General features: G+C 34.3%; 5 protein-coding genes across 5 annotated transcripts; all 5 read left to right on the top strand.

The window, feature by feature from the left end:
- Positions 1–3,298: 3,298 nt before the first annotated feature.
- Positions 3,299–5,816, top strand: LOC131530931 (cerebellin-1-like). Its single transcript, XM_058761484.1, has 4 exons — positions 3,299–3,557; positions 4,387–4,434; positions 4,575–4,715; positions 5,048–5,816. Exons 1-4 carry the CDS (start codon positions 3,383–3,385, stop codon positions 5,329–5,331), a joined length of 648 nt encoding a protein of 215 aa, XP_058617467.1. The 5' UTR covers positions 3,299–3,382; the 3' UTR covers positions 5,332–5,816.
- A 5,119-nt stretch (positions 5,817–10,935) lies between these two features.
- LOC131530945 (cerebellin-2-like) lies at positions 10,936–12,164 on the top strand. The gene is made up of 3 exons (XM_058761504.1): positions 10,936–11,264; positions 11,495–11,632; positions 11,725–12,164. Exons 1-3 carry the CDS (start codon positions 11,123–11,125, stop codon positions 12,006–12,008), a joined length of 564 nt encoding a protein of 187 aa, XP_058617487.1. The 5' UTR covers positions 10,936–11,122; the 3' UTR covers positions 12,009–12,164.
- Positions 12,165–14,145: 1,981 nt separating this feature from the next.
- Positions 14,146–16,152, top strand: LOC131530927 (complement C1q-like protein 2). Its single transcript, XM_058761472.1, has 5 exons — positions 14,146–14,424; positions 14,608–14,670; positions 14,795–14,878; positions 15,213–15,332; positions 15,417–16,152. Exons 1-5 carry the CDS (start codon positions 14,256–14,258, stop codon positions 15,698–15,700), a joined length of 720 nt encoding a protein of 239 aa, XP_058617455.1. The 5' UTR covers positions 14,146–14,255; the 3' UTR covers positions 15,701–16,152.
- Positions 16,153–16,552: 400 nt separating this feature from the next.
- LOC131530629 (complement C1q-like protein 2) lies at positions 16,553–19,518 on the top strand. Its single transcript, XM_058761000.1, has 5 exons — positions 16,553–16,816; positions 17,122–17,205; positions 17,283–17,366; positions 17,648–17,767; positions 17,868–19,518. Exons 1-5 carry the CDS (start codon positions 16,648–16,650, stop codon positions 18,149–18,151), a joined length of 741 nt encoding a protein of 246 aa, XP_058616983.1. The 5' UTR covers positions 16,553–16,647; the 3' UTR covers positions 18,152–19,518.
- A 153-nt stretch (positions 19,519–19,671) lies between these two features.
- Positions 19,672–21,559, top strand: LOC131530637 (cerebellin-2). The gene is made up of 4 exons (XM_058761009.1): positions 19,672–19,942; positions 20,189–20,272; positions 20,787–20,924; positions 21,015–21,559. The coding sequence occupies exons 1-4, from the start codon at positions 19,774–19,776 to the stop codon at positions 21,299–21,301; spliced, it is 678 nt and encodes a 225-aa protein (XP_058616992.1). The 5' UTR covers positions 19,672–19,773; the 3' UTR covers positions 21,302–21,559.
- Positions 21,560–21,566: the final 7 nt, after the last annotated feature.

Here is a 21,566-nt window from a genome sequence, read left to right as displayed (position 1 = left end):
AAAAAAAAGACAAAATGATAAACTAACAGTGCCATTAAAAAAACTTTGGTTAACCTTTCATGTTTGCCAGACAAAACAGCACAATTTGCTGCATGTTTCAGACAAGTATTTAAACTGTAGCCTCACAATTTGCTTTGTTATTGAACTACTTTATTCAAACTCTGCTAGATGATCTTATACAACAGTTTGAGTCATATTCCACCCTGCATTCTGATGTGCATGTAGCTACTTGCCTTTTACCTTTGGTTATTGCTATTTAGGCTAAGCTAATAAAAAGCCCAAAGGTATGCTCAAATAACAGCTTCCATACCAAGCTAGACTTGCACAAGATTCCTAAATGAATAGCAGCAACTTCACCAATATGTTATAACATGTTTTCAATGAAGCTCAAAGTTTAGGGGTAATGTCTGCATATATAAACCTAATCGAGTGTTAAAGTCTTAAGCCTTTTTAATAAACAAACAACACAGGAATGTCACAAGAAATACATTTACAAAAAAATAAATAATAATAATTTTCAAATAAATATAATAATATTGTAATTTTTATAATAAAATATTATAAAAAGAATCAAATAAAAAGCAAAAGCAGTTAAATTTTCTTTACATTACAAACCAGCGCAGAGATGAAACTGCTTACTTACCTGCTCATATGTTGATTGGCTCTCAACATTAACCAGCTCGTCTGTATCTAAACCAGAACCTTTATCCTTGGTATAAAAGAGAAAAGTGCATTTTTGACAATAAGCATTTGATTTAAATGCCCATGTCTTTTTAGATTGACTGGATTAAAGGCAGTCCTAAGAGCCACCCAAAGATGTGTATAATAAATCTGAGCTGTAATATATGTATTTAGCCAGCAAATAATTTAAAAAACTGAGTTGCATCTTTAAAAAAAACAATGTATGCCCACCTGGATAGATTTTGAATGTTTATCCTCAGGTTTCTCACAGGGCTCCAAGGACTGTTGTGTTTTTTCCATGCCCTGCTGGGGAAGCATATGTCTTCCTATTACAACATGTTTTATCACCTATCAGAACTTGTGAAATTACAAAAAAGATCAAGTATTTGGTTAAGTAAGTAAGGTTTAACTAACACACAACACTTGGAGCATGCAATATGTCAATGTCAATATGTAAGTGAAAGTGAGACATATACAGCATAGACAGTTAACTTAAGACTTACTTCAGTAGTGGAGTTTTCATCAGTTTTAGAAAGTTCTGTGTCCATTATAATGTCCTAGTAAATGATCAAGAAAGGACTGAGAGTCAGATGAGCAAAAACAGAAATATTAAACACTCTCATTGATGTTGCGGTCAGACAGAACATTATCACATGCTGAAAGTTGTCTTTGAACTAAGACAGAGAAAGAATAGGCTTTTTGTTGAAAAATGACCTTCATGAATCAACATTATATGCTAGGGCAGAACAGACCCCGGATCAGTAACATCAGTCATTATAGAAGTCAGTATTATGCTCACCAAGGCCTCAGTGTTACATGATTCTTCAGAAATTATTCTGTATAAACTCAGTTTATTGTCAGATTATAAACCATAAAACAAGAGACATGCACTAAAACCGCTTCTGAAATTCTGACATAACGTTAACGTTACCTAGGTAAAACATGGATATTGGGGACTAAATATAGGGGTGACAGCAAGAGTATCTGAGAAAATAAATCAAAGTAACGGCGGTTATGTTCGTCCTGCTGCCTCGGGCAACTTTGTCAACATCAACAGAGTCAAGTCAAATCACGGGATTTAATGCCTCTCTCGGTCTTTTCCTGAATATGACAGTGCTTTCCCACCATACATAGTAAAGTTTGTATAATTTGTTAAAATAAACGACACAAAAAACGCAGTCGTTAAAAGTTGGAGCACTTACCGCACACCGCCTACTTCCCCTGAGGAAAAAAATGCCTTAAAGGAGCAGGGCGAAAGGGAAATAAATCTGTGGTTTGTCTATGAATTGAAAGAAAACTGTGTACTGTAAACTGTTTCCATTGTATTTTCTATTCTAATGTGCAGCAGTAGCCTACTTGTTGTTTAACCGTTGTCTTCCAGTGTAGTGTAGCGAAATATTTATAACTCCGCCCTTTCTTGCCGTGTTTGTTGTGCCTGTAAATCCACGGACGGCAGTCAGGTGGTGCTAATCAGGCTTTCCTCACTCAGAGACTGCTAGTCAGTGTTATTGCTATTCTGTGTGTGTGTGTGTGTGTGTGTGTGTGTGTGTGTGTGTGTGTGTGTGTGTGAGAGAGAGAGAGAGAGAGATAGATATGCACTATTTGTAAGCAGCCCAGCTGCAATTGCTTTGGCAATACAAATGTATAGTTTTTGTCATGCCAATAAAGCACCCCTTGAATTGAATTGAATTGAATTGAGAGAGAGAGAGAGAGACCTACTTAACCATATTTTGTCAATAAATTTGTACCCAAAAGTTAGCTAAACCTTACAAAATCTCCAAAAAACTCACTTTGGGGACGTTTCTCATTGAAAGCTGGTATAAAAAATAAAGTAGCCTAAACAACGTTGTTTTTTTAATTGTAAAAATTCTGTGAGGGGTAGGGTTAGTATTAGTTTATAAAATCTAACTGTACTTTTGATTTGAATTCAACCTCTAACAAGCACATAAAGACATTCGGCGAGAACTCTGGATATGTGTTATATTTCATTCTGCATCAAAAATGGAGAATCTATTATTTTTCTTTATATTCAAAACACTTTTAGAATTGTTTTTCTCAAAAATAGAATGGATGTTATCTTTTGAACACTTGACATGAAAATGAATGGAGGTTTTTACAGATTTTTCATGATTTTATATGTGCATCACTGTTTCAAAATAAAGGTCAGAACTCACTCTCTGGCTCTGATGAGTACTCTTCTTTCAAATTAATAAATTACAGTTGCTCTGCAAAATATTTCAAAAATCAGTCACCAAATATGAAAACAAGAGAATTTAGGCTTTCAAACAATATACAGTTTGTCAAGATTACTTTAAGTTTAGACTAAAATATTACTGTTTAAATCATGCAATAACAAGTGGGCTCAACGTTGGACCAGTGACAGTTAAGGAAGGGAAGTAGTCCAAAGTCTCTCGGACTATTCAATAAATATTGTTAGGTTTTTAGATGGTCCTCACTGCAGAACACAAGATCCAGGGGGCAAGGTTGGAGATCCAACTCGTCCCACCTTACATGTCCCTAAACCTATTCGTCTCCGCACCCTGATCCCTAAACCCACCCATTTCCACCCCTAAACAATCTCCACCCCTTAGATGTGGATATAACCTCACCGCCTGGATCTTGTGTTCTGCAGTGAGGGGCTACTGGGTTCTTATGAGGCTACAGGAAAGTGATCACGATCTATAATAATCAGAGAGCAGCAATGATGAGGATGGTAGTTTACATAGTTTTATTGTTGTCTGTGTTGAGCACACAGGCACAGGATTTTATGTCACCTACATTAGATTTCATTAGTGAACTTAAAAAGATTACAACTATGGAGGAAAAGTTTAATGCTCTTAATGATGACATCAAGGAATTAAGAAGCAAGAATGAAGGTAATATTTCCAAAATAGTATTTTGTAATTTGTATTTGATAGGGTTGATTAAATTGGCTTCATATTTTGTATCAAAATACTTTAGTTTTGTATTTTTGTAGTATTCATACTTTGTCTACATGATGACATCATAAAAATGCACCCTCTGATAGCCTGCTCAGTAGTTTGCCCATACTTGTTACTACACTATTAATGTGTATGTGTCCTCTATACTTCTATGGCTCTCAATAGATTCAGTTTCACCAAGTAAACACATGTTCCTGGATCAACATCCTTGTTGATCCTGGAACAACATTCCAATCAAACAATCAGAATTGAGAGATAATTTTTCAGGAAATATCTGTTTTAGGCTTATGATCAGGGTTAGGTGCTTCTACACCCTTGTTAATCAGCTATCATTTCCCACTGATTTTACGGATAAATTATGGGTATATTATGTAAATTATGGGTATAGGGTTAGATTTAGGGGTAGGGATTGGGTTAAGTCTATATTTTTGGACAGTAATGTTGATCCAGGATCAACAATGATGATCCACACTGTAAAAAAAAAGATTGGCAAAATCACGGCGACCATGGTTGGAGTTGGGTTAATGTTTACTTAATCAACTGAGTCAGTGTATTGGTGAAGGGATAGATCAAATAGGTTTGTGAAGAAATTTCATGCTCCCTTGTAAAAGTATTTTTTAGTAGTTTTAAAATACAAAACTACAGTAGTTTATTTTGATACATGGTGTGGCTGCTGTTTTTTATAGTTTATTTTAGTTTATTTAAGGTATTTGTTTTTTTTAAATGGAGTACATTTTGATGTATCTTTGCCAAACCTTGACAGCACTGACTACAAAGCTGAAAACCTTTGAAGAGAAGACAGAGGTTTCAGGTAAATAATAAATAATTCAATTTATTTTGACATTTAGGACCAAAACATTTAGGGTAAGTTCAAGAAATAGCATTACAAATTACATGAAAAGATATTTAAAAGATATTCTAACTTCTTTTTTTTTTTTTTTTTTTTTACAGAAAGGGCAAAAGTAGCATTTTCAGCTTCACTGTCAGCTTTGGGGAATGCCCACCGATTTATTGGCCCTTATACAATAGCAACCACTCTTGTGTATGAAAATGCCTTAACTAACATTGGAAATGTTTATGACACCAATACAGGTATCATCACAAATTCTAAACATAATGCTTAAATTTATTAGATTTTATTTTATTAATTTTATTATGATGAATTATCAGCTATTTCTAAGAACTCAAGTTTGTAGGCAATAACCCCTAATCTATATCTATAGAAATTTCCTAAAACTTTTAAGTGTTGCCTATGCCTATAGCAAACATTTGCCATTGTAAAGTAGATTGTAGTTTAAAATGTTCCATTATTTGTTTTAAAATATATTAGTAATTGTCGGTAATTGTAATTTTGGGGGGTTGTGTTTGTATAATGTATCTCTGGAAATTTTTCCTGACTGTTTATCCTCTACTGTTATTAATAGGAATCTTCACTGCACCAGTAAAAGGAGTTTATTTCTTCAACTTTGTGGTCTTCAATCCTCATGCCATATCAACTGGTGTGAGTCTGTTAAAGAACGGCAATTTTGTGGTCTCAGCAACAGATAACCCTCCTGGGATAGACACTGAAGACACTGCATGCAACTCAGTTAGTCTTATTCTTGAACAAGGGGACCAGATATATATTCAGCTCATGGAGAACCGTCGTATCTACACAGATGGAAACAGACGTAACACCTTCAGTGGACACCTTCTTTTTACTATGTGAAGTTTCTGCCCATGTAAATTTCTGATGGTATGTTAACCCAAATGCAGTGTTTTAATCAGATACAAAACATAAAGTAGTAAAATAAAACTTTCCTGATGCTGTGAGGGAAGGGGGGAATAAATAAAAAATCAATGCTTGGCAAGACAAAAAATTAAATTAAATAAATAAATAAAAATCAAATCAAAAGCGACAAAAATACAATAAAGTTTTAATATAGCCTACAAAAATCCTACAAATGTTTTCACACTCTGCTTTGTATTATTGTTTGTTGATTTTTGTTGTTGACCATTCATTAAATTTAAAGCTTGTGTCAATGGGTAACAATGTAATTGTTTTTGTGTAGACACTTCTTACTTATCGAATCGAATTCCATGCATATTACACGAATAAAGTCATATATGAAGAAAATTTTTTATTTTTTTTTACATGATTGAACAAAACAGTGTAGGATGGTTACTTACTACAACCATGAATTACGGAAATGTTGGGACGTTTTTGAAATTTGAATAAAATGAAAACTAAAAGACTTTCAAATCACACTAGCCATATTTTAATTCACAATAGAACATTCATAAATGTTTAAACAGAGAAATTTTACACTTTTATCCACTAAATGAGCTCATTTCAAAATTGATGCCTGCTACAGGTCTCAAAAAAGTTGGCACGGGGGCAACAAAGGGCTGAAAAAGCAAGACATTTTGAAAAGATTAAGCTGGGATAACATCTAGCAACTAATGAAGTTAATTGACATCAGGTCTGTAACATGATTAGCTTTAAAAGGGATATCTTAGAGAGGCAGAGTCTCTCCAGTCGTGAAAGAGTGCGTAAAAAGATTGTGCAATACTTTAAAAATAATGTTCCTCAACGTCAAATTGCAAAGGCTTTGCTAATCTCATCATCTACAGTGCATAACATCATCAAAAGTTTCAGAGAAACTGGAGAAATCTCTGTGTGTAAGAGACAAGGCCGAAGACCTTTGTTGGATGCCTGTGGCCTTCGGGCCCTCAGACGACACTGCATCACTCATCGGCATGATTCTGTCATTGACATTACTAAACTTCCAGAAACCACTGTTGGTAAACACAATCCGCCGTGCCATCGGCAGATGCCAACTAAAGCTCTATCATGCAAAAAGGAAGCCATATGTGAACATGGTCCAGAAGCACCGTCGTGTCCTGTGGGCCAAGGCTCATTTAAAATGGACAGTTTCAAAGTGGAAAAGTGTTCTATGGTCAGACGAGTCCAAATTTGACATTCTTGTTGGAAATCACGGACGCTGTGTCCTTCGGCTAAAGAGGAGGGAGACCTTCCAGCGTGTTATCAGCGTTCAGTTCAAAAGCCAGCATCTCTGATGGTATGGGGGTGCATAAATGCGTATGGTATGGGCAGCTTGCATGTTTTGGAAGGCACTATGAATGCTGAAAGGTATATAAAGGTTTTAGAGCAACATATGCTCCCCTCCAGATGACGTGTATTTCAGCAGGACAATGCAAAACCACATACTGCAGCTATTACAACAGCATGGCTTCGTATAGAAGAGTCCGGGTGCTGAATTGGCCTGCCTGCAGTACAGATCTTTCACCTATAGAGAACATTTGGCGCATCATTAAACGAAAAATACGTCAAAGATGACCACGAACTCTTCAGCAGCTGGAAATTTATATCAGGCAAGAATGGGACCAAATTCCAACACCAAAACTCCAGAAACTCATAACTTCGATGCCCAGACGTCTTCAAACTGTTTTGAAAAGAAGAGGAGATGGTTAACATGCCCCCGTCCCAACTATTTTGAGACCTGTAGCATGCATCAAATTTTAAATGAGCTCATTTTGTGCATAAAATTTTAAAATTTCTCAGTTTAAACATCTCTTATGTTCTCTATGTTCTATTGTGAATAAAATATTGCCTCGTGTGATTTGAAAGTCTTTTAGTTTTCATTTTATTCAAATTTAAAAAACGTCCCAACATTTCCGTAATTCGGGTTGTACCACCTACATGCTTATACATACCTTTTTCTATTTATTTGGGAAAATATAACCCAGCATTATCACAGTGTTTTGGCAGCTGTCACTTCCATGAGGATTACACCAATTATTGTTTCAAAATGTAGTTTTTGCAGTCCAGAGTCTGTTGATCTGTTTAAACAGTTACGCAACTTGTGGTCTTTAAGACAAAGAGAGTGTTACTCAGTTGATACAATATTAGTAACAGACAGAACAGTAAGTAATGTTGATTTTTATAACAGTTTTAATGCTCAATGGGCCTCATTCATGAAACACAAGCAGAACGAATTTTTGTGACTGATGACACTGAATTTTGATGCACTGCCATTATAATATTTTACGAGTTCCTTTGCACAGTGTTTTTTTTTTTCTTTTGTAGCTGAGAGTTCATGAACTGTTTAGCTTTGGATAGCTTTGGTTTTTTACAAGTAAAACGCAGCACTTGTCATTGTCACTTTTTACCCAGCCGTCCAATCAATGGAGAAGGGGTGGGCAAATACTACACCGACCAATCATCCCACTTGTACAACAATAGTGTTTTAGAGTGACAATGAAGTGTCAGTTGTTGGTCAGTCATTTTCGCCACAGACGATTAGTGGGGAAGCGGATGGCAAAACGATTAAATCCCAAGGTGGTTGGCAACAACTGGAATGTGAATGGACAGGAGAATGCAGAGGGAAGTGACGGGTCAGGAAATGAATTAGACAAGATGGAAGTAGGTGATGGGAATTATAAAAAATGGGAGATGGTTAGGAAAAATACACGGAAAAAGAAACGAAAGAATAAGTCAGATGAAAGTGATTCCGACAGAGGATCAACTGTAGAGGAAACGGAGAGAGAGGAGTTTAAGGTATTTGCAAAACTTGTACATGAAGGGGATTCGTTTGGTGATATAAATCCAAAACAGCTAACAAAAACTCTAAACAAGGAAATTGGAGTGATAAAGAGTGCTAAAATATTAAGAAATGGATAATTGCTGATTATATGTAAGGATGAAAAACAGCAAATGAAAGTAATCAGAATGAACAAAATAAATGGAAAGAAAGTGCAATGCTCTAAGACTAATGGTAAAAAATTTGTCAAAGGAGTTGTCACAGGGAAGATGTGAAAGCAAATATAACAAATGCAAATGTGAGTGAAGTAAGACGTCTGGAAATAAACAGGAATGAAAGTACATGTGATAGTCTTTCAATTATGATTACTTTTGATGAGGAGAAACTCCCAAATAAGGTCTACATTGGATATATGTGTTACGACGTGAGATTTTACATACCCCCTCCACTAAGATTTTAAATGTCAGAGATTTGGACATGTGGCGGCGGTGTGTAAGGGAAAACAGAGATGTGGTAAAGTGGTGAACATGAGTATGGCAAATGTGAAGAGAGTGCAAAGCTGAAGTGCTGTAATTGTGGAGGGGAACATAGTTCAGCTTATCGAGGGTGTGAGGTTAGCAAGAGGCAAGCTGAAGTACAACGAGTTAAGGTTGTTCAGGGAATCAGTTATGCAGAGGCCACAAAGAAGGTGTCGGGAATTGGGACCATGGCTAAACAAACTGAAATTAGGAACAAAAACATAGATAAGTGTCAGAAATGTGATAAATTGAAAGAGGAAACTCTTGATAGTGAGTAAAAATGATTTTGTATTGTTTATGGCAGAGATGATAAATTGTTCAGCACAGACAAAAAGCCGAAATGAAAGGGTCAAAATAATTGTTAAATCAGCAGAGAAGTATCTAGATGTGAAATGGCTGCTCTGGGAAACAGTTAGAGACATCCTCAGTGAAGAGACACAATCCTCTCAGACATGGGCTGGATCATCTTAATGATGCTTGACCTGACATTTGTATCTAGTTCAATAGCAGGGGTTAGCACATGTGATCAAACATACTACAGTAGGGAGTGACCATTACCCGGTAATGACTAAAATAGGTACAAAGATATGCTATGAAAAGGAAAAGAGAATTCGTAGATAGAAACTGGAGAAAGTAAATTGGAATTTGTGAAGAGAGATTTGTAGTCCGCTATTATTTAACATAATGATTAATGATATTTTCTCTCAGGTTGAACAAAACGTAGGAAAATCTTTGTATGCAGATAACGGGGCTTTGTGGATTAGAGGGCGCAATATATCATATGTTAATAAAAAAATACAAGCTGCTGCAATAGTAGAGGTGGAAAAATGGACAAATAAATGGGGATTTAAATGATCTGTATCAAAAACACAGGTCATTTGCTTCTCAAGGCGGCATAAAATCACACCCCTCTCTTTAAAACTTTATGGGCAACTCCTGGAGCAGGTTAAAACTGGTAGGTTTCTTGGAGTTTGGTTTGATGAAAAACTGGCATGGAAAGTTCATCTGGATAAAATTAAGGACAAAAGTAAAAAGGTCATCAACATACTTCGTTGTTTATCAGGACAGGAATGGGGAGCAAGTAGAGCATCTCTGCAAAATATATACTGGGCACTCATGAGATCTGTTTTTGATTATGGATGTATAGCTTATGTCAGCAGCAGAATCAAACCTCAAGAGATTAGATGTTTTGCAAGCTCAGGCTCTTAGAATCTGCAGTGGATCATTTAAAACATCTCCGGTATCGTCAATGCAGGTGGAAGTGGGAGAAATGTCTTTAAGAATCAAACAAAAATTGGGTAAATGATTTATGACATACGCGGAGCTATATATGAACATCAGGTATAAAGAGAGGAGACTTATTAACAGATAAAATGTGTAAATAAATAAATACATCACTTGTCTGATTTTTCAGGCGGTCGTATTTACTATGTTTACCATGGTAATGGCCGCATAGTCTTTTGCATCGCATATTTTTGCTTTGTTGATAATCTATAAGCTATTTCAAACACTCGCTGCAGTCTGAAAGTGTGTTTTGAGCTAAAACTATTTTACAAGTCTTTAATGTTTATGTTAGCTGGTAACTATATGAAATGATCCGCGGTGCTGACGCTCTCCAGACGCGGAGAAACTCAGACAGTCCCGCTTGTTTACTTCGAACCGGAAGACACTCCCACTTTTGACGCAAGGCCTCATGGGGCGTAGGAAACTTGTGGATATCCTGGATTTTTGACAATGAACACCATCACAGCACCTTTAGTGGACATCTGCTTTTCCCCATGTGAACAGAAAATACACCAGGTTTACTCACCAGCATTTTTGTATATCAAGAGGGCTAAAGGCTAAGGATTTTTTCTACTGGCCTGGTTGGGTCAGTGGTTCAAATTATTACTTGCCCTGCCAATATTTTCACTGGTCCTGCCACAAAAGAAAAATTAAATAGTTGCTGTTATCATTGTTTTTGATCTATGTTATCTTGTATTCTAATAAATAAGCTTATATGACACCAATATTTAAGATACCAATTCAATTTTACAATTCTCGATTTCAATTTTGATACCACGGCAAAAACCACAAGCCTAAAAAATATAAAGTTCAGAATGAATGAACGAACAAAAGAACGAAACGGAAGTGTGATAAAGGCCTATAAAGAGACTTTGATCCAATAGAATTTATAGTAGAACAATATAAGAAGAATTGGGCAAAATAATGTTTAAACATTATCTTGTATTACCATTGGTAACTGCATTACAAATGGTAACTATTTGTTTAAGGAAAAGACGTTTAAATATTTGTAGTCCAAAGTCTGTCAGACTGTTCAATAAATATTTTTAGGTTTTTGTGAGGCTACAAGAAAGTGATCACAAGAGCAGCAATGATGAAGATGGAAGTTGGCATTTTACTGCTGTGAGTGTGGGCCACACTGGCACAGGATTTAATGTCACCAAGATTAGACATCTTTGCCGAACTCGAAAAGATTAAGACCATGGAGGAAAAGTTAAATTCTCTAAATGATGAAGTCAGTTCTAAGTTAAATGCTCTAAATGAGGAAGTCAGAGAACTAAGAAGCAAGAATAAAGGTACTGTATTTTTTATTTTATTTTTTAAACTGTCTGACTACTGGAGAGACCAGTTGTTTATTAAAGCTGATATATATTCTCTTTTTTCGCCCCCAATGTAGCTCTGACTACACACATGACATTTAGGAAACATGCAAGGAAACTATGTGAATAGCAATGATTGCATGAAAAGACACATTAAAGTTTCTTCTTTTCACTTGCACATTTTCATCTCATCTCTTTTTTTGCAGAAATGGCAAAAGTAGCTTTTTCAGCTTCACTGTCATCTTCATGGGGCATCAAATATTTTGGGCCAAATGAAGAAGCAACCACTCTTGTGTATGAAAATGTATTAACTAACATTGGAAATGCTTATGACACCGATACAGGTACCATCACATTGCTTAAAAAAGTTTCAAACATGATGCTTTAACAATTTTATCATCATTTTAAGAATCTAAGTTTCTACTGTTATTAATAGGAATCTTCACTGCACCAGTAAAAGGAGTTTATTTCTTCAACTTTGTGGTCTTCAATCCTTATGACATATCAACCGGTGTGAGACTGTTAAAGAACGGCAAGTTTGTGGTCGCAGCAACAGATAACCCTCCCAAAGAAGACACTGAAGACACTACATGCAACTCAGTTAGTCTTATTCTTGAACAAGGGGACCAGATACGTCTTCAGCTCATAGAGAACCGTCGTATCTACACAGATGCCCTGAGACGCAACACCTTCAGTGGACACCTACTTTTTACTATGTGAAGTTTCTGCCCATGTAAATTTCTAAAGAATGTTAGTCCAAATACACTGCTTTATTCAGATGAGAAGAAAGAAAAATAATCAATGCTTGGCAAGACAAGCCAAAAAAAACCCAAAGGTGACAAAAATACAATAAAGTTTTAATATAGCCTACAAAAATCCTTTAAATTTGGTACCGTTTTCATTACCGGTCACAACAGTGACCGTATAAAGAAAGTTTTTATTTATAAAGCTCTAAAAATTTTACTGACTGGTGTTTTAGTGCATTTTCTGCAAATATGGAATAAATAACAGTTTATTTCCTGTTTGCACCACGAGATGATGATGGCTGCATCAAAGCTCCAAAACGAAAGGCTAGTAAAGTATGTTAACATAAAGATATGACAAAGATTTTTGGTACACATTATCTTTAAGGTGTCTAGTATTTATATATGAATTCACAATTATTCAGTTTTCTTGAGTGTGGACATAGAATGAGTAAACATGTTGATGGTCACAATTGTGACCGGTGGGATAATAACTATTTTAGTTTTTTATCTTCGTATAATTATTCAGTGTTGTATAAGGGTTTTCATGTATAATAATAACCATAGAATGTGATGAAACCGTTTAAAATAGGTTAATAACTGGGTTGCCTGAGATATATAAGAAATTTGATGACTGCAAAAATAATTTAATTTCAGTATACACATTTTCCCACCGGTCACAATTGTGACCAACCATAAAACACACACTTTTCAAAAAATTATTATTATTTCAATTAAGGGGTTACTAAAGACACAACATTTTGATACTTTCATGTCTGAGAAAAATGGGGATTAAGTGGGTTTTAATATTAAAACCTGTGTCAGTGAAATAATATAGCAGTTTGATGTGTAGACACTAACAATTCTTACATGTCATGAATCAAATTCTATGCATATTAGGGTGAAGTCAGCTAAAGTGGGCCACGTTTTGGTTAATGACTTATAATACCATCAAATAAGCTATGCATGAGATCTAATGATATTCTTGTAAATTAGCATGGGTCTCTTAAATCTATGTATATTTTTGTGAAAAAGTATAAAAGTTTTACATTTATGAGAGTTAGCGTATCAGCAGGTACCTTCTTGAGCCACGGCACAACATTCAGGTAAAATGGGCCAATATAAAAAGAGAACAATACAGGTCATTTCAACTTAAATCATTTTATTTTTTACAGTAAATTGACACTATTGTCTTTAGTGTGCCATAACAACACCATAAATGTATTTCATTAAATAGAAAGTTGAATGAATATTTAATTAAACAATGCAAGTAAAAATGAACTGATCATGTTGTGTAGGTGTGTGTTTCTGTGCATTGGTGTCTTTTGTGTGCATGAATGTGTGTATACTTGTATTTTTTTTAAAGACTGTTAAGACTTTGTATGGATACATATCTACAGTAGGCCTATTTTCACCCTCAATTTCTGTGTAAAAGTGTGTGTGTGTGTGTGTGTGTGTGTTTGCAGCCCATTTTAGCTGAAAATTGTGGCCCATTTTAGCTTAACCAACCATTTCTACCTAAAATGACCTTTTTCAAGTTTCTTTTATAAATTAAACTTTTTTATTTGAAAGAGCAAAACATTGTTCATAAACCTTTGCTTTGTTGGTAAGCTTACTTATAATTGCTTTAGTATCCTTATTAGTGATTAATTAAATTTACTGTCAGCCTCAATTACCTTACAATTTCTCTGACAAGCTTCATGTAACACTCTGCCCTGCCCGCCTTAAAAAACTCAGACCAATAAAAATGATTGTTACATGTCAACAAGTGTTGAAGCAACAATGCAAGATCAGTTATTGTGATTTTCTGTAAAAATTGAAAGAGATGATGCTACAGCCTTATTTGGCCCATTTTATCTGATAGCCCATTTTAGCTGACTTCACCCTACATGAATGCTAGCAAAGGCTAGTAAAAGAAACATCAGGACACCACTGAAAAGCTGTAGAAAAATGAATCTCTCTTTAACATGATTGAATAAAATGTTACTCTCTACCACCTATATGCTTTTTAAGTCACCTTTTTGGGAAAATGTAATCCAGCATTATCATAGTTTTTGGTCAGCTGTCACATCCATGTGGCTTACATCAATTATTGCTTCAAAATGTAGTTTTTGCAGTCCAGAGTCTGTTGATCTGTTTAAACAATTACGCAACTTGTGGTCTTTAAGACAAAGAGAGTGTTACTCAGTTGATACAATATTAGAAACAGACAGAACAGTAAGTAATGTTGATTTTTATAACAGTTTTAATGCTCAATGTGTGGGCTATACCAGCAGATGATTTATTTTTACCAAACATAAACATCCTTGAAGAACTGGGGAAAATAAAGATCATGGAAACAAGGATGGAATCCTTGGAGAAGGAAATGGAGCGACTAAGAACAGAGAATACAGGTAATGTGACACTAAATGTGTTTTTAAGAACAGAGAACTTGAATGGAGTATCAAAAAGTAACTGGTTTCCTATAGACATAGATTAATAAATCCTACCAAAAACGTGTTTTCCAGTGCAATAGAATGTGGATTGTTCACTGTCCATGTATGCACTGAAAAGTTAATGATTGTTCATTATTTTAGCACAAACAAAAAGGCTGGAGGACACAAAGATCAAAATGGATGAACTATTAAAAGAAAATGAAGGTATTTTTTCATTGACAAATCTCACATATTGCAGCCTATCAAAAATGTCAAGGCTTACAACTGATCAGAAATGTTTTTTATAAATGAATTAATGCTTATCTATTAAGGATTATTATTATTTTAGCACAAGCAAAGGAACTGGAGACCATGCGTGGTACAACAAATGATGTAAAGTACAAAATGGATGATCTAATAAAACAAAATGAAGGTATATGTATTACCATAAATTACCATTTAAATGTTTAGCTTTAATCTAAAACAGCATTACCATATAAAAGCCTGCTATAACTTTAATAGCCACAAACATTAAATACTTAAATGTTGAATATATATATATATATGTATATATATATATATATATATATATATATATATATATATATATATATATATATATAAATGTTGAATTTTGTGATTTATATTTATCTTTACATGTTAGTAGTGCTGCTTATAAAGAATTTTAGTTATTTACTTTCTTTATTGAAGGTAATCCTTAAAAAGAGGTTTGATGAAATCATTTCTAATGATATTTTATGTCTTAGTTTCAAAAGTGGCTTTCTCAGTTTCGCTGTCGTCCTCTAACGGACCTCACAGTAGTTTACACACCCTGATGTACAAACACATCTTCCTCAATACTGGAGAGGCCTATGATGCAAACACAGGTACAGTTAATCACTTCATATAGCCTACCGTGAATATTTTCAATCTTGAATGATTTAAGTTATTTTTTTTCCCGTCTGATACAGGAATTTTTACAGCACCCATGAAAGGAGTGTATGCATTCAGGGTTTTCTCTAAGGCCTACGGAAGTCAAGATAAAGCAGTTGTCGCCGGCCTGTTTAGAAACGGCCAGCATGAAATTTCAACATACGCACGGCAAGACGGTGGTTTTATCGGCTCTTCAAATGGAGTTTCTTTGTTGCTGGAAAAGGGAGATCAAATATATGTAAATCTCTATCCTGGATATTGGATTTTTGACAATGAACACCATCACAGCACCTTTAGTGGACATCTGCTTTTCCCCATGTGAACAGAAAATACACCAGGTTTACTCATTAGCATCTTTGTATATCAAGAGTGTAATCATACAAAATGTTCAATTCACATTATTGTTTTTCTGTCTGGAAGACTGTGTGTAAATGAATTTGATAAGTAATACATATCAAGTCAATTTGATATATAGCATAACTGATACCTCAGCTGTATCACCTTTGTTTATGGCACCTACAGAATTAAGCAATATGCATGTAGCTAAGTTATACAAGATCTTTCTCTAACACCTTTGGAAATTAAAATAGGCCTATACGGTATTGTTACTGTATATGATTTTATTTTTCACAGTAAATAGCTTATATTATACACTACCAATCTTGGTATATTGAATTTCAGCATTGTTGCAGATTTTTAGCAATGTTACATATTTGACACACACGTGTGTGTCAATGTGCCAAATGTAACCCATTAAAGCATTTTACTAAAATAGTGGAGTCTCTCATTATTCCATTATATTGATCTTTTACTGTTTTCTGTGTGAGTCACTGATCATTACTGTCTTCATGCAGTATCAATGTGGAAAAGAATTGGGCAAAATAATATTTAAACAAAATTTTTAAAAGTTCAATATTGTTTAATAGAAACACACTTGGCATGTTCCATTTTATAGTTACTGCCTAAAACAAATATTGCTTCAAAATGTGTGTTTTTTTGTTTGTTTGTTTGTTTTATTTGACAAAATTTTAAACATAATACAAAAAAGCCCATAAAGACTAATTCATACACATTTCAAAACTGTCGAGGATAATATACACAAAAAAAAGTCATAGGCTTAATTCCATTGTGGTCCTTGCTATTTTAAAAATAGATGAAAATGGACTTTGCAGTCCAAAGTCTATTGGACAATTTAAACACTTTCACAAGTTGTGGACTTTAGGACTAAGAGAATGTTAATTCAGCTGATACATCACAAAACAATAAATAATGTTGATTATTATAACCGTTTTAATGCTCAATATGTGGGCTATACCAGCAGATTATTTATTTTCACCAAACATAAATATTCTTGAAAAACTGGAAAAGATGAAGATCATGGAAACAAGGATGGAATCTACGGAGAAGGAAATCGAGCGACTAAGAACAGAGAATACAGGTAATGTGACACTATTTATAAATGTGTTTTAAGAACATAATCTATATAGAACTTTAAGTATACAAATAGCTTTAAAAAGTAAGCTAAACATCAAAAGGTAAACTAGAATGGTTTCTTCTTTGTAGATCATGCCTATAACCCAAGTCCTACCATAAAAATTATTTCCAATGCAATAAATGGTATTATTTTTAGAATCTAACAGCACTATAGAACTCACCCGAAGCATTGTGAATGGTTTTAAAATGAATCGGTGGTTCTTTTTAGTGTATATGCACTGAAAAGTTAATGATTGTTCATTATTTTAGCACAAGCTGAGAAACTGAAGGACATGAACGTTACAATGAATGAGAGAAAGATCGAAATGGATGAACTAGTTAAACAAAATAAAGGTAAATTTACAAATTACAATTCTGTCAGTGAAAAGTCAGTGAATATACTTATCTATTAAGGATTATTATTATTTTAGCACAAGCAAAGGAGCTGGCGATCCTGCGTGGTACAACAAATGACGTAAAGACCAAAATGGATGAACTAATTAAACAAAATGAAGGTAATGTACAGTAACTGTACTGTAAATTACAATTTTGTTCATTTAGTCTTAATCTTAACCACAACATTTTAAATTAATTATTTATCAGTTTATCAAAGTTTAATTTTGTGATTTATTCCCTTGATTTTTTATAACTCTAAAGTACTGCCAATTAAAAAAAAAAATAAAAAAAAAAATTTCAGAACTTCAATGTTAAACTTCAAATTTTAAAGGCAAACCTTAAAAATTGAGCTAATGACATCATTTGTAATCTAATTTACATATTTTCAAAATATCTTTAGTTTCAAAAGTGGCTTTCTCAGTATCTCTGTCATCCACTACCGGACCACACAGTAGTTTACACACCCTGATGTACAAACACATCTTCCTCAATGCTGGAGAGGCCTATGATGCAAACACAGGTACAATAAATCACTTCATATACTGTAAATGTAACATTTTTATGATCCTTCGAAGTTAAAGGGAGAGTTTAGTTGACTTAAGACATTGTGTCTGATACAGGAATTTTTACAGCACCCATGAAGGGAGTGTATGCATTCAGGGTTTTCTCAAAGGCCTACGGAAGTCAAGGAAAAGGGGTTTCTGCAGGCCTTTTCAAGAACGGACAGCATGAAATTTCAACATATGCACGGCAAGACGGTGGTTTTATCGGCTCTTCAAATGGAGTTTCTCTGCTGCTGGAAAAGGGGGATGAAGTATATGTAAATCTCTATCCCGATTTTTGGCTTTTTGACAATGATTACCATCACAGCACCTTTAGTGGACATCTGCTTTTCCCCATGTGATAAAAACTTGCACAAAGTTCTGTAATCATACAAATGTTCTGTAATCATATTAACAATGTTCTGTAATCTGCAATCATTCAAATGTTCAATGCACATTATTTCCCTCCAGTTTGTAAGGTTTCCACAGTGCACAAAACAGGAATTAGAAATCCTTGCCTTTTCATTTGTGTTATTAATATCACCTTTGTCCGATATGGGAATGTTTCATGTATCAGGACATAAAAACAAAAAAAAAAATTATCTGGTCCTTGGCAGGTCTTAAAATTCAGAAAATAAAACCTCACACTGTGTCATTATTTATTTAACAAAAATAAAGCAAATATGGAAAAGCCGTGTGTGACAAAGTTAGGACACCCTATGATTCAATTGCTATGATTCAATCATACATTTTCTGTATGATTTTATCAGTCTCTCACGACGTTCTGGAGGAATTTCGTCCCACATTGCTCCAGTTTATTGAGGTTTGTGGGCATTAGTTTATGCACAGCTCTCACCACGGCATTTCAGTCAGGATGTGGTCTGGACTATTGCAACACCTTGATTCTTTTCTTTTCAGCCATTCTGTTGTAGATTTGCTGGTGTGCTTGGGATCATTGTTTTTTTTTTTGGATGACCAGATGGTAATACTTTGCTATACAGAGGAGTTCATGGTCGACTCAATGACTGTGAGGTGCCCAGGTCCTGTGGGCAGAGGCCCATAGAGATCCACTCATTTTTGCTGGAAGTGGCTAACTGCTCCTCTCACAACTTTTCTGATATATATTTTGTAAATATATATTCAAACATTATAAAATACTTTAAAAACAGTATTTTTCTCAAAGGTTTGAATTTGTTTTTGTTGTTTGATGTATTTTGAAGTGCCTGCTTTTGCAATAATGCCACATAAATTTTCAGAACCTTTTTACAGAAAGTTGTTTCTAAAACTTGACTGCAGGCACTTTTCTTTTTTTTAATCTAAAAAGTCAAATCAAAACAATTTTATTTTATTTAAATGTGAAAAAAAGAAAAGAAAAAGAAACACTGCAATAAGCAGATATGAATGGTGGGTGTATGTGTGAGAGAGTGTGTGTGTGTGTGTCATGTGTTATTGTTCATCTTGAGTTTTATTTTCCAAATTTGAAGACCTGCCAAGGACCAGAATTTTTTTTTTTAAATGTCCTGATACAGAAAACCATGGAATTCAATAGGGTGTCCTAACCTATGACGGTATATACACAAGATATTTCACTAAAGCTTTTGGAAATCAAAACAGGCCTATTTAGTAAAAGAATGGATTCATTTAGACTACACATATCGATAAGAACTTCTTTTACACTGTAAAAATTTTTGGTTTGTATCAAGTTTTTAACAATGTTACAAGGCCCTAGATTGTGCTCTGGTGTCATTGATCTGAATACAACTCTGAATTCAACAGAAACTAACAAAGAAAAGACTAATTAGGTAAAATGATGGAAAAAACGCACAATACTATAAAATCCTTCTTTTCACACACTAAAAAAAGCATTGGTCTGTAGTCCAAAGTCTACTGGACAGTTTAAATAATTACGCAAGATGTTGTTCTGTCTTTAAGAGTATAAAAAAACAAGACTTCAGTTGATTCAGTACAGTACTACAGCGCAATAATGTTGATTCTTGTAACACTTGTAATGCTCAATGTGTGGGCTATACCGGCAGATGAAGTACTTTCACCAAACATTAATATCCTTGAAGAACTAGGAAAAATAACAGCCATGGAAAAAAAGATGAAATCTATGGAGAATGAAATGGAACGACTAAAAACAAAGAACGAAGGTAATATGACAAGCTCCTATACATGCAGTACACGACAGTGCCAGTTTGAAATGAACTGCAATAATGTGTATATTTCTAAACATATTTATAACACCATATTGTTTCTACTGAAACATTATAAAATAAAGTTAAATTGCATACCGTGTTATCACTACTTAACAAAGGTTAAGAAGGTGTATCTATGAATTTCTTCAGCTTACATTTACTGTCCCTATGCACTAAACATTTGTTTAATTATTATTTTAGAACAAGCAAAAGAACTGAAGATTTTGAATAAAACAACAGCTGACACAAAGATCAATATGGATGAACTAATGAAGCTGAATCAAGGTAACATTCAAATTTGAAAAGTCACTTTAAAAATTAAGGCTGTTGCATCAAGTTAAAAGATTAATTTATTAATGATGTTGAATTTGTGATTTTCTAAACTTTATAGCTCTACAGTACTGCTGTTTGTACAGAGCTTAAGTTACACTTTTGGTATAGTAATGAATACTTTTATTCAGCATGGATGCATTAAACTTATCAAATGTGACAGGTAAAGACATGTTACAAAATATTTCTATTCCATATAAATGCTGTTCTTTTGAACTGTCTAATCGCCAAAAATCCTGAAAAAATGATAAAAATAAAAATATTTCTTGAGCACTAAATCACTATTAGATTGAAGACAGAGTAATTGCTGTTGAAAGCTTTGCCATTACAAGAATATATTTCGTTTATTTGCTGTTTAAGTCAATGCAGCCTTAAGAGACTTCTTTTGAAAACAAACAAATCTTACCAACCCCAAACTTTTGAACGATAATGTAAACATGAGATCATCATTTTTATGTTTATGTTTTAGCTCCTAAAGTGGCTTTCTCAGCCGCTCTGTTGACCTCTTTTGGACCACAAAGCATTGGACCCTTTGATAATGGTTTACACACTCTGATTTACAAATACATCTTCCTTAATACTGGAAATGCCTATGATCCAAACACAGGTGAATCAATTCATTTAGTGTGAATGTACCTCTGGGATTTTCTATAATGCTCTCAGATGAATGTATCTAATTAACCACTGTCCGATACAGGAATCTTTACAGCACCTGTGAGGGGAGCATATGCTTTCAAGGTCTTCTCCAAGGCCTTTGGAAGTCCAGAGAAAGCCGTTACCGCAGGCCTGTTTAAAAATGACCAGCATATCATTTCTACACATGGACACCAAGCAAGCGGTTTTATCAGCTCTTCAAATGGAGTCTCTCTGCTGCTAGAAGAAGGGGATAAAGTGAAGGTAAATCTCTATCCTGGACAATGGATTTTCGACAATGGAGAACACCATCACAGCACATTCAGTGGACATCTGCTTTTCCCAATGTGAACTTGCAGGGGAAAAAAAGCAATTCTTATAAAAATCTATTTACTTAATGTAACTGAACCCTAAATCATGTGGCTGTCAAATTCATATTATAAAATCAACACAAATATTCTTCATATCATGGCTCAGTTTAAGGCAATAGTATCATTAGTGCAAAATGCTTCATGCGTGTAAAATAAAATGAAAATGTGCAGAATGCAACATTACAACTCATGGAAAGAAAGATTAAAGATTACAAATGTACGAATAATGACGCAACAAGTGACTG

The sequence above is a fragment of the Onychostoma macrolepis genome, chromosome 02, assembly GCF_012432095.1.
Source record: "Onychostoma macrolepis isolate SWU-2019 chromosome 02, ASM1243209v1, whole genome shotgun sequence".
Classification (NCBI taxonomy): Eukaryota; Metazoa; Chordata; class Actinopteri; order Cypriniformes; family Cyprinidae; genus Onychostoma; species Onychostoma macrolepis.
Note: the sequence above shows the minus strand (reverse complement) of the source record. Positions and strands in the feature narration are given on the sequence as shown.